At 44.6% G+C, this 14,374-nt stretch overlaps 6 protein-coding genes across 6 annotated transcripts; 5 read left to right on the top strand and 1 right to left on the bottom strand.

Moving 5' to 3' along the window:
* Nucleotides 1–719: 719 nt before the first annotated feature.
* On the top strand, nucleotides 720–1,769 carry OKP1 (LALA0S06e03378g1_1; the record flags this gene model as incomplete). The annotated part of the gene is made up of 1 exon (XM_022771827.1): nucleotides 720–1,769. The coding sequence occupies one exon, from the start codon at nucleotides 720–722 to the stop codon at nucleotides 1,767–1,769; it is 1,050 nt and encodes a 349-aa protein (XP_022628992.1).
* Nucleotides 1,770–2,274: 505 nt separating this feature from the next.
* Nucleotides 2,275–4,509, top strand: PBP1 (LALA0S06e03356g1_1; the record flags this gene model as incomplete). Its single annotated transcript, XM_022771826.1, has 1 exon — nucleotides 2,275–4,509. One exon carries the CDS (start codon nucleotides 2,275–2,277, stop codon nucleotides 4,507–4,509), a length of 2,235 nt encoding a protein of 744 aa, XP_022628991.1.
* Nucleotides 4,510–4,883: 374 nt separating this feature from the next.
* On the top strand, nucleotides 4,884–6,392 carry RRN7 (LALA0S06e03334g1_1; the record flags this gene model as incomplete). The annotated part of the gene is made up of 1 exon (XM_022771825.1): nucleotides 4,884–6,392. The coding sequence occupies one exon, from the start codon at nucleotides 4,884–4,886 to the stop codon at nucleotides 6,390–6,392; it is 1,509 nt and encodes a 502-aa protein (XP_022628990.1).
* Nucleotides 6,393–6,911: 519 nt separating this feature from the next.
* Nucleotides 6,912–8,468, top strand: ATF2 (LALA0S06e03312g1_1; the record flags this gene model as incomplete). The annotated part of the gene is made up of 1 exon (XM_022771824.1): nucleotides 6,912–8,468. The coding sequence occupies one exon, from the start codon at nucleotides 6,912–6,914 to the stop codon at nucleotides 8,466–8,468; it is 1,557 nt and encodes a 518-aa protein (XP_022628989.1).
* Nucleotides 8,469–9,316: 848 nt separating this feature from the next.
* Nucleotides 9,317–10,636, bottom strand: LALA0_S06e03290g (LALA0S06e03290g1_1; the record flags this gene model as incomplete). Its single annotated transcript, XM_022771823.1, has 1 exon — nucleotides 9,317–10,636. One exon carries the CDS (start codon nucleotides 10,634–10,636, stop codon nucleotides 9,317–9,319), a length of 1,320 nt encoding a protein of 439 aa, XP_022628988.1.
* A 2,173-nt stretch (nucleotides 10,637–12,809) lies between these two features.
* On the top strand, nucleotides 12,810–14,306 carry ERG1 (LALA0S06e03268g1_1; the record flags this gene model as incomplete). The annotated part of the gene is made up of 1 exon (XM_022771822.1): nucleotides 12,810–14,306. The coding sequence occupies one exon, from the start codon at nucleotides 12,810–12,812 to the stop codon at nucleotides 14,304–14,306; it is 1,497 nt and encodes a 498-aa protein (XP_022628987.1).
* Between the last annotated feature and the right edge of the window lie 68 nt (nucleotides 14,307–14,374).

Below are 14,374 nucleotides of genomic sequence, written 5' to 3'. Positions count from 1 at the left end.
CAGTGATTACCTGTAAATAGTAGTAAATTCTTCAGCGCAATTGAGGACTTGAGCATCAGTGATTACCTGTAAATAGTAGTAAGTTCTTCAGCGCAATTGAGGACTTGAGCATCAGTGATTACCTGTAAATAGTGCAAATTCTTCAGCACAATTCCGTTACGAGTCATTTGTAAACAGTAGGGGACCAAAACCACTGAAGCTCTCAATCCTTAACAGTAGATGCTACAAAACAAGTGAGTGACAGTGACTGCCTGTAAATATTAGCGACAGCGCCGATTACCAGCGTCAGTCGTTACTTGAGAACGGCAGCATGGCGGTAGGCGGGACGTCTTTCCTGGCTTTCTGTTAATACCTTCAATTAGTGACCCATACAGTAGGTTTCGATCGGACAACCGTAACCTCCCCACTCACTTGTTGCAATGACCATCAAAACACCAATAATCAGCTTCTCCGGAAGAGCTGACATAAATATAATTCTGCTTAACGTACCAATTTCATTAGAACACCCCAAGAAGCGTTCCAAAACTCTACAAGCTCTTCCCCATTCCACTGTATTTTCAAGTTTTGTTCTTGATTCAATGTTTTCAGTCATCTCTAAATTGTCGCTGACACTTATTGTTAAATTAAGTAAACTAACACTCTTAACTTTCAATCGATAAACACAACCTTTAACATCACTACTGCTCGATCAAGCTTTAAACATCCCAAAATGCACCAGTATGAGTGTTAAACAATTGATACTCGACGAAATTGTAACCCCTGAAGCAGATGATAGCGAATTAGAGGCGGTAAGATCCGATGAAGATGAAAGCTTTATGCAATTGGACGGCGATGCATTTCGACTAGATAAACCAAATCCACAAAATGAAAACAATGGTAAAGCGCTTTTTGTGAATGATGACAGCCTCTCAATGGACACCCCTGTGAAATCTGGTACGGGACTGTTGCCAGAAATCAGTCCCTCCAAACGCGTGCAGTTCAACGTTGACGGCAATTTTGAAACGGGACAAGAAACAGATGATTTATGGGATTTCAATACGTTGGTACAACAAGAGTTTAGACGTCGTTTACCTCAAAACTATGAGGTGCGGGGCTGGAAAAAACCGTCAAGAAATCTGGTATCGAGTTTGGAAAGTATCTTTGAAAGCAATATGGGAATTGCCCTAGAACAATGTTTTACCAAATACGAAGGAGAATGTGAGCGTGTAATTTTGGACCGCAGTTTGCGTAGCATTCATGAGGAAAAAGAACAAATGCTTTTTGAGCTGTTGGACCAGATTAAACGCCGGATTTCCAAAACCCGGTTTCCCTCACGCTGTGCAGATCGTGATTTGGACATCGAGTACATCTACGCCAAGCGACAATTCATGCAGAGCCGTTTTTCACAGGAGTCTGCACGGGTGGAGGCCTTACAGCTCCAGGTTCAAAGGGAACAGACTAAATTGGATGAATTGAAAACGCTGCGTTCCAAGACAACTGAACGCAATGCACGCAAATTCAAACAGCTAACCGACCGGATTTCCGCCAATCTCCACCCGGCGCTCAGCAAAGCCATGATCAACTCCTTTGGATTGCTCCGCGACGGTCAGGCCAACACTGAACGCTACCAACACGATGTCGACGACCTTAATCTTCGACTACAAGACGCAGATTCTCCCGTTCCACCCTCACAATTACAAGATAATTTGTCCGCAATCAAAAACTATCAAGAGGTCTTACAAAGTTTTAAAGATATTCAAACAGGTGCATTGAAAGATCCAGGCACATGATTCCAGGGTATCTTCGAAGCTATGAAAGGCATATATATCCTAGCGAAGCATCTCCCTAGCTGGAATGACCTAGTGAGAGCAACTCACCGACCACGATCATCCGTGAGAAGTACAAGTTTTTTTTTTCGGCAACCCAAGGCTGCGACTCCCCTGAAACCTGATACACCAACGCAAAGAGACGACACGAACTTGTAGGTCTCAACAGAAATGAACTTATACACGGTTTAAAAAGTGTCAGTTTTAAATTCTCACCGATACACGTGACCTGGAAATACGGTTCTGGCCCATAGTCTTGTACGTAACTCACATCAAGGTAGTTTATTCAAATAAACGTCAAGGTTTCTTAAAACTCACCTTTAAAGCTGTTTTTCCAGTTTCTCAATTCAATCGAGTAACCCCTTTGATTTTTCAAGGGCCCCATTGCTCGTTAGTAGGACCTCCAATCAGCTGGTCGTCCTTGATAGAAATTTGACCGGTATCTTTTAGGTATTTAGCTCACGATAGCATGAAGGGTAGCCGGACGTATAATGGAAAGAAAAGAGACGCAAGTGGAGGCCCTTCGAATGGAACTCATCGTAGTGGCACAGGAATTGGGTTCTACGAGTCTGAAGATACAACACGGTCGTTCAACGACCGTTTGAATTATCTTTTGATCAATAGTATTGGTTCTGATGCTCTGGTGACAGTTACGAATGGAGCGAAATACCAAGGTTTGCTAACCGCATGCGATCCTACGGGTGGAAATGGCGTTAACGTTGTTCTTCAAAAGGCCAGACTTGTAGAAAATAGCTTTGATGCTGAACAATTGGCGTCTGACTTGATCGAAAACCTGGTTATAAAGGGCGACGATGTAGCAGAGCTAGAGCTACAAAATGTGGAGTTTGGTACGGACGAAAAGCCGCGGGAGGCTTTAAATGAAGCATCCGAAGTCCCTAAGGCGTCGAAAGAGAATATCACTGATGATGGTGCAGCAACGGAAATCAAGACTGAAGCTAAACAATCAGAAGTCGCAAAAGAGGTGATTCAAAAGGTAACTCAGGCAGAAGTGGAGCCTGAAGTCAAGCCTCAATTGAAGGCCTCACATCCTACAAATGGGTCAACACGTCCTGTTGAATCGGTAATGTCTGCCTTCAAGACAGATACAGACATTTCCGGCAATAAGAACGAAATCAGAGAGAGAAAATTGGAAAGGTGGGTTCCAGAGCCGCATGAAGAATTCGCGCTTGGTGATGCGTTAGAGGACAGTAAAGAATCGTGGAACCAGTTTGCTGTTAATGAAGAAAAATTCGGTATAACTTCGTCGTTCGACGAGCATCTCTACACTACCAAGATTAACAAGAAAGATCCCAGTTATAACGAACGTTTAAAGGAAGCTGACAGAATTGCGAAAGATATTGAATCCCAAGGCACCACTGGAAATGTTCACTTGGCTGAAGAAAGAGGTCTGGTCATCGATGATTCTGGTGTGGATGAAGAAGACAAATACTCTGGCGTGGATCGTAGAGGCGATGAATTGCTTGCTCAATTGAAGATGAATGCAAAAAGTCTTCCCGCCAAGACCAAAAAATACGTGCCTCCTACTTTAAGACATCAGCCTCACAACAACGATCCAGCCATCATTTCTTCAAGAGCAGCTGACGTGCTACCACCACCATCCGAGGCTCCTAAACCTCGTGAGACTGCTCATAAAGTTCAGTCCGGGTCCCAACCAAAACTCAATCAACTAGATGCGCTCAAAGAGTTTTCAGAAAAATTCAAAGTTCCATACGATATGCCCGAAGAAGTGAAGACAATGTTCAAAAGGGAAAATGAGACTTCTCCGAGGGGCACACAAACAGCATTGAAAGTCAACTTATCGCTACCTCCAAAACCGACCAATACTCCACCTATTGTCCAGGGCAATGTTGCCATCACTCGGGGGCCCAGATCTTCTCGTGGCTCAACACCTTTGAGCGGCAAGGCCGAGTTGAAAAAAACTGTCAGCAGAGGGCCCTCGACTCAAACATCCGTGTCCCCTTCATCGTCTAGCAGACATGCGAATATAATTCGTAGACGCAACGTTAGCCATGGTTCATTTTTGGGCGCCCAGAAGCCGCAATCTCATGAAAAAGATTTTGCAAGAAGTTTCAACATGTTTACGAAAGCCAAGGAAGTTTTTGATGAGGAAAAGAAACATAACAAGGGCCCCGCCGTCTTGATCTTCGAGAAACCCTACTTTACGGCGCCCACATGGATGGGCAATGTGGAACAATCTTACAAGAGCCTATTTCCTGATGAGCGCACTGCTATGCATAGATCGCAACTGAAGATGCAGCAGCGCAATATGGGCGCTATGTCGAATACTGGCAGCCCTCACATGATGGGGATGCCCGGAATGATGATGGGGATGCCCATGGGTCCTGGAAACTCCAACAATCCGTACATGATGGGCCCCGGAACCAATGGAAATATGTACATGCCGTTCCAGCCTCCAACATACTATCCGCAAATGATGCAAATGATGCCTTTTGGGGAAGATAGAAACAGTGCCAGCCCACCCCCTACACTAAACGTATCTTCTCCGCATCCAGGTCAGAATTTTGTCGCTGGTGGTCCGCCTCATTCTTCAACTCCCATGTCGCCTTTCAATTATACGCAGGCTCTACAATTTCAGCCCATGATGGGATCTGGGTCTTTTCGACAAAGTTTCCAACCTCAAAGCCACCATCATAACGGCAAAAACAGAGCACACAACCACTAGACAACATATGGTTTTTGACTGATAATTTGAAGCTTTTATGGTAGATTGGCATTTTCCAAGCCGTTTTTAGTCGTTCTTGACATTTCGAAGCTGCCAAAATCTTGTAGACTCATCGAGAGCGAATTACGGAACCCACATCGATCTTTAAGTACTCCTAGTATCGCCAAATTTAAGCTTTTCGGTTTTCAGTATTTAAGCTCATCGCTCTCATCATTATTCTGACGTATATACATATATATGAGTAGTTAACCGAGAGATTGAAAAACTGTAGGTATTTCAGACCAAAAGCTTCCTTTAAAAGGCCAAAAGCACACGTTCTCGACGCTACCACCTTTTCCCAAGGCTTACTTCAAATCTAATTGGGTGATCCGTCGATGTCAACGTTTTTCAGAGGCCCGCTATGTGGAACAGACAACTGTAGGTCGCGGCTATGGCGTATAATCGATGGGCGAAGAACATGCCAGTACGGACACGTTATGGAGGGTGACGTGGAGTTTAATGACGATGAGGACGATATCAATAGTATGGGGGTTGTTACAAGACGGTTGAACTTGACTACAAACGCTACCGGCAATTTTCGTTCCAGCATGAACTCACAATCGCAGAGCAGCCAAAAATCAAGCGAATTTGCTAAAGTCTACGGGGAAGAAGCAGACCGCTTATTTCTAAATTGTTTTCAGCATATACTAAAGCTACAATGTCGATGGCTCATTGAGAATCAAAAGTTCCCGCCTATCTTTCGAGACGTTGTGAAAACTATGTGGATGCGTCTTTTGAAATCTCTGGACCACGATGAAAGTGAAAACTTGGAGACCCAGAACGAGACGCCAACGGAACGTTTTAATTACTCACAGAACCACAGCAGAAGAATGGGGCTCTCGTTACTGTCGACTTTGGCGCTTCTGTACACGGCAGGTGTGCATTTGAAGTTGCCAGCGTTTTGGCCAGACTATTTGCGTTGGATATGCTCGATGAAACTGATATATTTCAAAGCAAACATGCAACTACCGTCCTCGTGGCGCAAGAGTCTCCCAAACTACTATCTGCAGGTTCTGGAGGGAGGAAATCCGCCCACAGCTGCACAATTTTACCACAAATTGTCCCACACCTGCAGTCGCATAAAAATATCCTACCCAATCACTACAGAGTCGCTTTTATTGAAGCTTCTGCTAGCAGTGAGACTCCCGCCACATCTGTTCTTCTACACGCTAGAGCTGATGCGTTTCACGGAAGCAAGAACTGATTTCTGCGAGTTCGGGATACCAGAACACCGGAGGGTCCGAGACCTCAAATTGCACGAGTATGCGGAGCTCAGGACAGCTGCATACCTCATTTTAGGCCTACGCTACAAACTACTTGAAATGAACCAATTTTTAAACAGTTACTGTACTGTTTGGCTAAGAGTTTCAAACCTAGGGACATCCGACGATCTTCTCACAAAAACATCCTACGGCTTCTCTTCGCCTGGATCCTGGGACCAGAAGTCTACCGATGAATACTTACGGTGGATTGAACATCAGTTTCTGCCTGCTAGCTCACGCCTCGAGTACGAGTCGCAGAGTATAGATCAGCGAATCGCCAATCGGAAACTGCATGCTTTGTTCCCTTTGCCTAAAGAGAGCCCACTTCCATCAGAAGTCAACTTTAAAGCCGAATCTTCGTGCCTCAACTACATACAAGATGCTTACCTTTCGATTTTCAATGGCATGCAGGAATCTTTGTCCGATTACGAAGTCTCAGGGGACAGTGCTCAAAAACTCGCCTCTCGTGTCGAGGCTCGATTAGTAAACTGGGTCGCCCAACAATGGGCCGTTACCGAGCCGCAACTAAACGGCTGTGTCGAACATTTACATTTAAGCACTAAGGCACGTCAAGCTGCATAATGTACATTGTCTTTGTTGATAAAGGACACCCGAGCAAACAGGAGCGAGACAAAGATAGCCTATCTCGATTCAAGGGCCATGCACGGCTCTAAGGACTGCTGTGGAGCTCGAAGAAACCAAAGGCTTTTGATACAACATGCCGAGGCTAGTCATGAGATCTGAGAAGATACCTCGGTAATGCCTCAAGTGCCACACCAACAAACTCATAGTTTTACACTAAGAATAAAAGCGGAGGTCAAGGAGCTTCATTTTGCCGACAGGCATGCGATCTTGAAGAAATTTGCTTGTATTTGAGGTTCTCTCAGGCATTGATTGATCGTAGATCGGATCGGTTCCTGGCACACAAGAGTCGATCTAGTGTACGTTGTGGTTGACTATGGATCTTACGGTATCGAATAACATGCTATAAAACGGGGTCGATCAGTGATCCCTGGGATGGACTGAGCAGGGGCCAATGGTTCAAGCATGCTCATCGGAAGCTTTTGAATCGCTGAAAAGGATATTGTCGAGATAGTTAAAATGACCCAGGATTCTGCTTCGCAAAAATTGGATACGTTATGCTCGCTCGGACATGCTCGCAAGATGGGACATATCGAAAACTACTTTGCTTTAGCTCAGAGGCAAGATCTGTATTCGAATTTCGGACTTTTTTGCGAGATGAACAAGACATTTTCGACGGAACAACTGTCTTCCGCCTTGCGAGTGATCTGCTTGGAACATCCACTTTTACTACACACTGTGGTGGAAAACAAATTTGCTGGAGATGGTAATTTCTATCAAAGTAACGAATATTTGTCAAAGCCCTGGGCCGAGCATGACTACATTCGAGTGCTTGAAAAACTGCATATTTCAGATGTGCTGTTAAACACAGAAGTTGAATCAAATGATGTCGTTGCTAAGATACTAGCAGAATTCCGAAGCAATGGTGGCCGCTACACAAGTCAGATTTTCCAGCTTGTTAATTCGATTCGCATACCTTACAATCACGATTCGAGGCCCAATTGGCGGGTCCTATGTTTCTTCGAAGACAATGGTACTTATTGCCGCAAATTCTTATTTTTGTCGAACCATTGTTGCAGTGACGGCGTGTCTGCCTCTAATTTCGTTCACGACTTACAGGCACGTTTGAATGATCCCGAATTGCCCTCTACCAACGTAGGTGCGATATTCAATTATAGCCAGGACTACTGCCTTTTGCCGAAGCTTCCTGCTCCAATTGAGTCGAAACTCGATTATAAAGCGCCAAAAATCCATCTGGCGCGCATGGTTGGCAGCCAGGTAGTTCGAGAACTTGCCGGTTATAAGTCGACTGGACCACCTATAAAAAGGGTGAGTGAACCGGATGGAAACGAATTTTACAGTGTTTTTTTGAAACTTTCTTCGCAGGAGTTAACACGGGTGAAAATGAGAATGAAAACTCAAGTGCATTCGAGATGCACTTTCACCCCATTCTTGCAAGCTTGCTGGTTCGCGACAATGCACAAGTGCGAGAAGATTTTTACGAATAGTTTGAGAGAGCGATTGACAAATATCTTGGTCGCTATGAACACTGCGGCACTACTGCCATCCGATGATCATAAGCTCATGCGAGACTACCGGTTCGGTTGCAATGTTGGGGGCACGAATTACAACTATCTGATTTCATCCTTCGATGTGGCGGATGATCCAAAAGCTTTTTGGAAACTAGTAGAATACTACTACGACGTATTTGGTGAAGCAAAACGCCAAAATCATTTTCTCAACTCATTGGGCGCTTTGATGCTAGATTCAATGTATGAAAGTAAAAACTTGGATCATGCCATCACACAAGCTTTCCTAAATAAGCCGCGTATGGGTACCATGTTAAGCAATGTCGGCTTTTTTCCACAGCAGGGAGGAGCTGGAGAATATCAAATCCAAGACCTAATATTTGCACAGGCAACAGGCAGTTTCAGGTTCACGTTTGACCTTAATTGTTGTTCCACAGACGTGGGTGGATTGAACATCGTCTTGTGCGCGGCAAAAGGGGCCCTGCCAAGTGGTGACGACTGGAATGAAGTGGGTCAGTTATTCAAGAGTATCATGCTTACGGCGTAATGAGACATCATGGTAGCGATATCAAACTCGAAACTATCTCAAATAATGGCTCATAAGCGTGCGAAAGTTAGTACTAGTGCAATGAGCACTATTAGATGCACATCGTCCTGAGCTGAAAGTCCGGGAAAGATTGATGGAGTCGCATTTTCAGGATTGGAGTGTATCCTAGAAGTATGATGCGATTGACTCTAGGAGATCTCAGATAAGTCTGCCCCTGGGACATTCAAAGATTGAAGACAATCTCAACACTTTGTGTTGGCTGCTGTGGTTTATGACTACAGAAACGCCACCCCATACGGAGTGGAGCGCTGCTGGACAGCCTATATTGATTCACCTTTGTCTTTCGTCCTCGAACAGAATTGCGTCTCTTTGTAGCACGAGATTCAATGTCTTCACGCTATGGTGAAGAGGGTACCGTTTCAAGTACGGGATAAAAATTCAACGTCTTTGCATCTGCTTCTCATTTCGGTGCGGCGAGGACAGTCGCGTACGTGAGAGGCGGCACTTTTCATCCCAATGGGTCTCGAGAAATTATCAACACTTCAAAGTGATCGGAACGCAGGGTTCTAAGTATGTTTAATAATCATTCTATATAGTGCTCAACGGAGTTCACGCTCAAAGTATGCGCTTTCCATCCTGACCGCAGTTTCCAATCAGCTTCAAAGGAACCGGCAGTCATAACATCGAAAGTTTCTACACTCAATGCCACAAACTGCCAGTTCTTAAGCAAGTCTTGAAATAGAAATCAGCATGCTTCATATTTTTGGTCTATCAACTAGTCTCTTCGGGGCCGCAATTGAGCGGCATAGCTCGCATTCTTCCAGTGGTTCTCGAATATTGATGAACGGTTACAATTCGGAGCGCAGCTCCTCATCCAAATTCTCGTAAATGATTGCTTTTACAATCTTGGCTGCTAGAACGTAGTCTTCAACCTCATTGAAGATCTGAGCGCTAAACCTGATCCATAATTCATCACCATGGAAATAAAATGGTGCATACGCCTTTTTGGAGCGAGTTAAAACATCACAGCGAGCTTTGAAACGCCTGAAGCGATGAAAGTCAGTTGAAAGTTTCTGCTGAGCAGAAAGGTACTTAGCGTCTAGCGGTAGGCTCACGTTGAACAATCCTGGGGTAGTCAAAGTATTGGTTGAGTTTTGTAATAACCTGGAGCCCGACCCTAAAGCGAGAGTAACGGCCTTGACAGCAGCGTCCTGTAGTTCCCATTGGTACCTGCGAATGCGTTCTTCACCACCGCAGATACTTTGACGAAACTTCAAAGCCTCTTCAATGCAGAGGTAAGTAGAATACGATATGGTACCGACGAAAAAAAACTTGTTGTGCATTAAAAGGTCATTGTGCTCAATTTCAGCAACCGTTTGTGGATTTTCAATAGCGCGGCATGCTTCCGCAGAAAAGTTCCAGGATATCGGCATTGTCTGAATAGTCGCATGGTGTTTACGGTTGACGTAAAGCAAAGCACAACTTTTCGGGACACTGAGCCATTTGTGCAAGTTTGTAGTCATGAAGTCTGGCTGAAGCTCATCTAAAAACTGAAGGTCCACTTGGCCCGCAGCATGCGCACCATCAAGAAGAGACAAAGTATTATATTTCTGACACAGTTTGATAAGGTCTTGATAAGGCAATTGCACTCCTGGCATCGAGCTTATCATGTCGAACAAACACAGTCTGTACTCCCCTGTAGAGAGTTTGTCCTCGAAAGCTTCAAGGACCTTTTCGTCCTCAATTGGATACGTGAGGTCAATGACATCGTACTGCAAATTAAAATACTCAGATAAAAACTTCACGGTGTTCCCGCACGCCTCGTAGCCTGTAGAATGGATAAGTACTTTATCCTTAGAAAAATTCCATGGAATTGAACGAAGTACTGTGTTAACACCTACCGTTGCATTAGTTACCAAAGCCAAGTTTCTCCAGTCCAGTTTAAGATAGTCTGCAAGGAGCCTGATTTGCCGTTTATAAAGAACCTCGACTTCGTCCGTTAAGTATTTGTCAGGATACCGTTCTGCATCTTCACAAAGCTGCTTTTGTTTTTCAACAACGCATGTTGGTGTAGTTCCAAAAGAGCCATGGTTGACCAACGTCACTTCAGGATCCAAGAGTGAGAAATATTGAGATTTGAAGGCATGGCCAAATTCTGGAAAAGCCATTGTTTCTCAGGGGACTTCAGTTCGAGGGCCTTTTGGGTCGAGATTTTGGTAAAGTTGAAGATAAAGGTCAATTATAAGGTGTTTTTGATTAACGGACCTTCACAACTTTCGATTTCATTTATAGTAGTTATACTGATAAAAAACCCTGCATGAGGCTTGTTATCTGAGGGGATAGTTATGAAATTATTCAGCGAGTTTTCCGCTTCATGTTGGTACTAAATTTGTGCCACGATGGTGAGTCACTGAATCAATGTTCGTAAAGTGAAATTGAGTCATTGTCGAGCAATTGTTAAGGTCGATAAGACAGAACAACACTGGAAGAAGTGAAAAAGCCAAGCTGCCAAACGGCTACGCTGATTCTGACGATGGGGGATAACAATTCACTTAAAAAGTGATGTCAGGTTGAAGCGAACCTAAATTCTGGGCGTTCTGAGCGTTCAGCCTTGTAGCGTACAAGATAGCGGTCGAACTTGAGTACTCGTAGATAATCCCAGTGATTCGTTGGCATAGACTTGAACGATCTAAGCCCCGTGCTGTTCGACTGGCTGCAGGTACGAAAAGATGCCTCGAGGACCCGCTTTGGAACCCGTTTGAATCTATTGGCAACCCGAAAAGTAGCCGGGCGACCTGGAAACACCGGTTCCGTACAGAAGAACAACTTTTAGAGAACCGCACCGGATGTGGCCAGTTCACTCGATTCGAAGACGCAACGCCGAGGTCTACGGACTTCATGCGTAGTTCACATACCAACACAAAGCAGCTGGTAGCATACCGATGACATGACCCAGTTCTTCCATCCGGGGGAGATTTCAGGACGAGGCTCATTGTCATGTACGAAACATGAAGCTCGAGCCTCTGGGTACCATGGCAACGAAAACCGGTGGACTTTGATATTCATTTCTCTTTGTCGTGGCTATTAGATGTGCTGACTTCCATCGCTCGAGATCTTCTTAACATTTTCTTAAATACGAGGTCACATATCAATGCCTCGCTAGTTCTCATCAAACTCAAGTCATTATCTGAGCCGATGTTGAAACCCTTCGTTCGATTTCTCAACACCATCTTGCTTTCCAAAGGATTTTAATAGATCAATAAATGCTCGATTCAAACACGGTTCGTATTTTACCTTGTCACTTGTAGAACATTTGGTGAGACATGTCTGTACAACAAATTTGAGATCATTGCATGTGTGTCGCAGGCTACTCAAACTTATGAAAACCTAGTATGTGTGTATGCTGATTTCCTCGCCATCCCTCACCAGACGCGAATCAGTTTTTAAGTTAGAGATATAAAGTCGGCCAATTAGCTCTTTCGGCTTGAGGACGACGGAACCGGTTTCGACGAAGTTTCAACAAACTGTAGAAAACGGTTCTAGCGTTTTCCCTTGATTTCCACTTGGCGCTTCGCTGAACAATGCAAACTAGTCGTTGTGCTTACACTTGAGTGACTAAACGACGTTTGATGATATCAGATTGCAATATAGTAGTAGTAGAAAGTCAATGTTCTTTTAGCATTGATCTTATCCCATGGTCGCTCGAGCTACTGAAGTGATGAGCGGAGTACATTTCGTTTTCTGCGATAATACCAATCCCAAAGTCCGAAGATCCTATCACGTGCTAAATGGAGAATTGAAACCCGAGTACCCGATTTTCGCGCAGCTATGATCCATTTGCAACCCGTTTTTAATTTGTTAGTACCTACTTCAAAATCCGTTCCGTATATAGCTACAACCCATTTATGATCCGAAAAGGTCATTTTGGATTTTCGTATAAAGGTACCACAGACATGTGAAAAGCACGTGACCTCTAATGTTTAACTCATCGCTCTTTCGTTTATGCGAAGAACCCGAGAAAGTCGTTTAGTACTTTTTCGTTAAAAATCGAACCATCTCTCATCTTCAAAGCTTGTAAGCTCGCACGCTCGCTCCGCTCGAGAAACCCGCGAAAAAAAAAACACCCACAGCTTCGCCTTCACAAACCGTTACTCGTTTGTTATACGGATTAGCATCAGCTCATCGCTTTCTCTCGAAGGTGTATATAAGTGTCAGCGACAGGTCCGTTAATTTAAGCCAGGTTTCACCATCTCATCAACCCGATTGGTACTTTTTCGACCAAGCTTTTTACAAATCACAGCCTCGAAACTTGCCTCATACTTGCCTCAAAATACCAATCAAATGACAGCTGTGCAAGGTCCCGCTCCAGAATTGGTGAACGCGGACGAAACCGTGACATACGACGCCCTTGTGGTCGGATGCGGTGTTATCGGTCCATGTGTAGCAACAGGACTGGCCCGTAAGGGCAAGAAAGTACTCATAGTTGAAAGAGACTGGAGTATGCCCGACAGAATCGTTGGAGAATTGATGCAACCCGGCGGTGTTAGGGCTCTTAGAACTTTGGGAATGGTACAATCCATCAATGGGATCGAAGCCATGCCTGTGACCGGATACACTGTGTTCTACAACGGCGAAAAAGTGGTAATCCCATATCCTTACAAGGCTGATACAGGAGCAGTCGAAAAAATTAGCGGTTTGGTTCGTGACGGCAACGACAAGATCGCCAATGGCGACCAAACCATCTCCGTCCAAGATTTCGAGCTCGACGAGCGCGAACGCGGTGTGGGATTCGTCCATGGTCGGTTCCTGCAGAACTTGCGGGAAATCGTGGCTCAGGAACCCAATATCACTCGACTCCAGGGCAACGTTACCGAAATTTTGAAAAACAAGCAAAATGAAGTTATCGGCGCCAAAGTAGATATTGCAGGCCGCGGAAAAGTGGATTTCCATGCCCATGTCACGTTCGTGTGCGACGGTATCTTTTCGCGCTTCAGAAGAGAGCTTTCACCAGAACATGTACCAAAGGTTGGATCCTCGTTTGTCGGTATGTCCCTATACCATGCCAAGATGCCATCTCCAAACCATGGCCACGTTATCTTGGGAACCAACCACATGCCAATTCTTGTGTACCAGATTTCACCCGAGGAAACACGTATTTTATGTGCCTTCAACTCACCTAAACTACCTTCCAACATAAAAGAATGGATGCGTAAGGATGTACAACCTTTCATTCCAGAATCTCTGCGTCCCTCGTTCGACGATGCTTTATCCCAGGGTAAATTCAAATCTATGCCCAACTCTTTCTTGCCAGGTCGCCAAAATAACGTGCTAGGCTTGTGCGTCATTGGTGATGCTCTCAACATGAGACACCCGTTGACCGGGGGTGGTATGACGGTGGGCTTGAACGATGTGGTTTTGCTTATCAAAAAAATCGGAAATTTGGACTTTAGCGAGCGTGAACTAATATTGGATGAGCTACTGGACTACCATTTCGAAAGGAAAACTTACGACTCCGTCATCAACGTTCTTTCTATCGCCCTATACTCACTTTTTGCTGCCGACAACGATAATTTGAGAGCTTTGCAGAAGGGATGTTTCAAATACTTCAAAAGAGGCGGCGACTGCGTGCGACTACCTGTGTCTTTCCTCTCAGGTGTTTTGCCAAGACCTTTCCTGCTCACCAAAGTTTTCTTTTCCGTGGCATTGTATGCTGTTTACGTTAATTTCGAGAAAAGAGGCCCTCTGGGGTTCCCCGTAGCGTTGCTTGAGGGTATTGCTATTTTATTCACCGCGGCAAGAGTCTTCACACCATACTTGTATGCCGAAATGATCGGCTGATTTAACTTTCTCGCTACAATCCCAATATATATTTATGATACAGAACATTTTAACGAATATTTAGGAAA

Source organism: Lachancea lanzarotensis, scaffold LALA0S06 (genome assembly GCF_000938715.1).
Source record: "Lachancea lanzarotensis genome assembly LALA0, scaffold LALA0S06, whole genome shotgun sequence".
NCBI lineage: Eukaryota > Fungi > Ascomycota > Saccharomycetes > Saccharomycetales > Saccharomycetaceae > Lachancea > Lachancea lanzarotensis.
The sequence above is the reverse complement of the archived record's forward strand: the minus strand, read 5'-3'. Positions and strand labels throughout refer to the sequence as shown.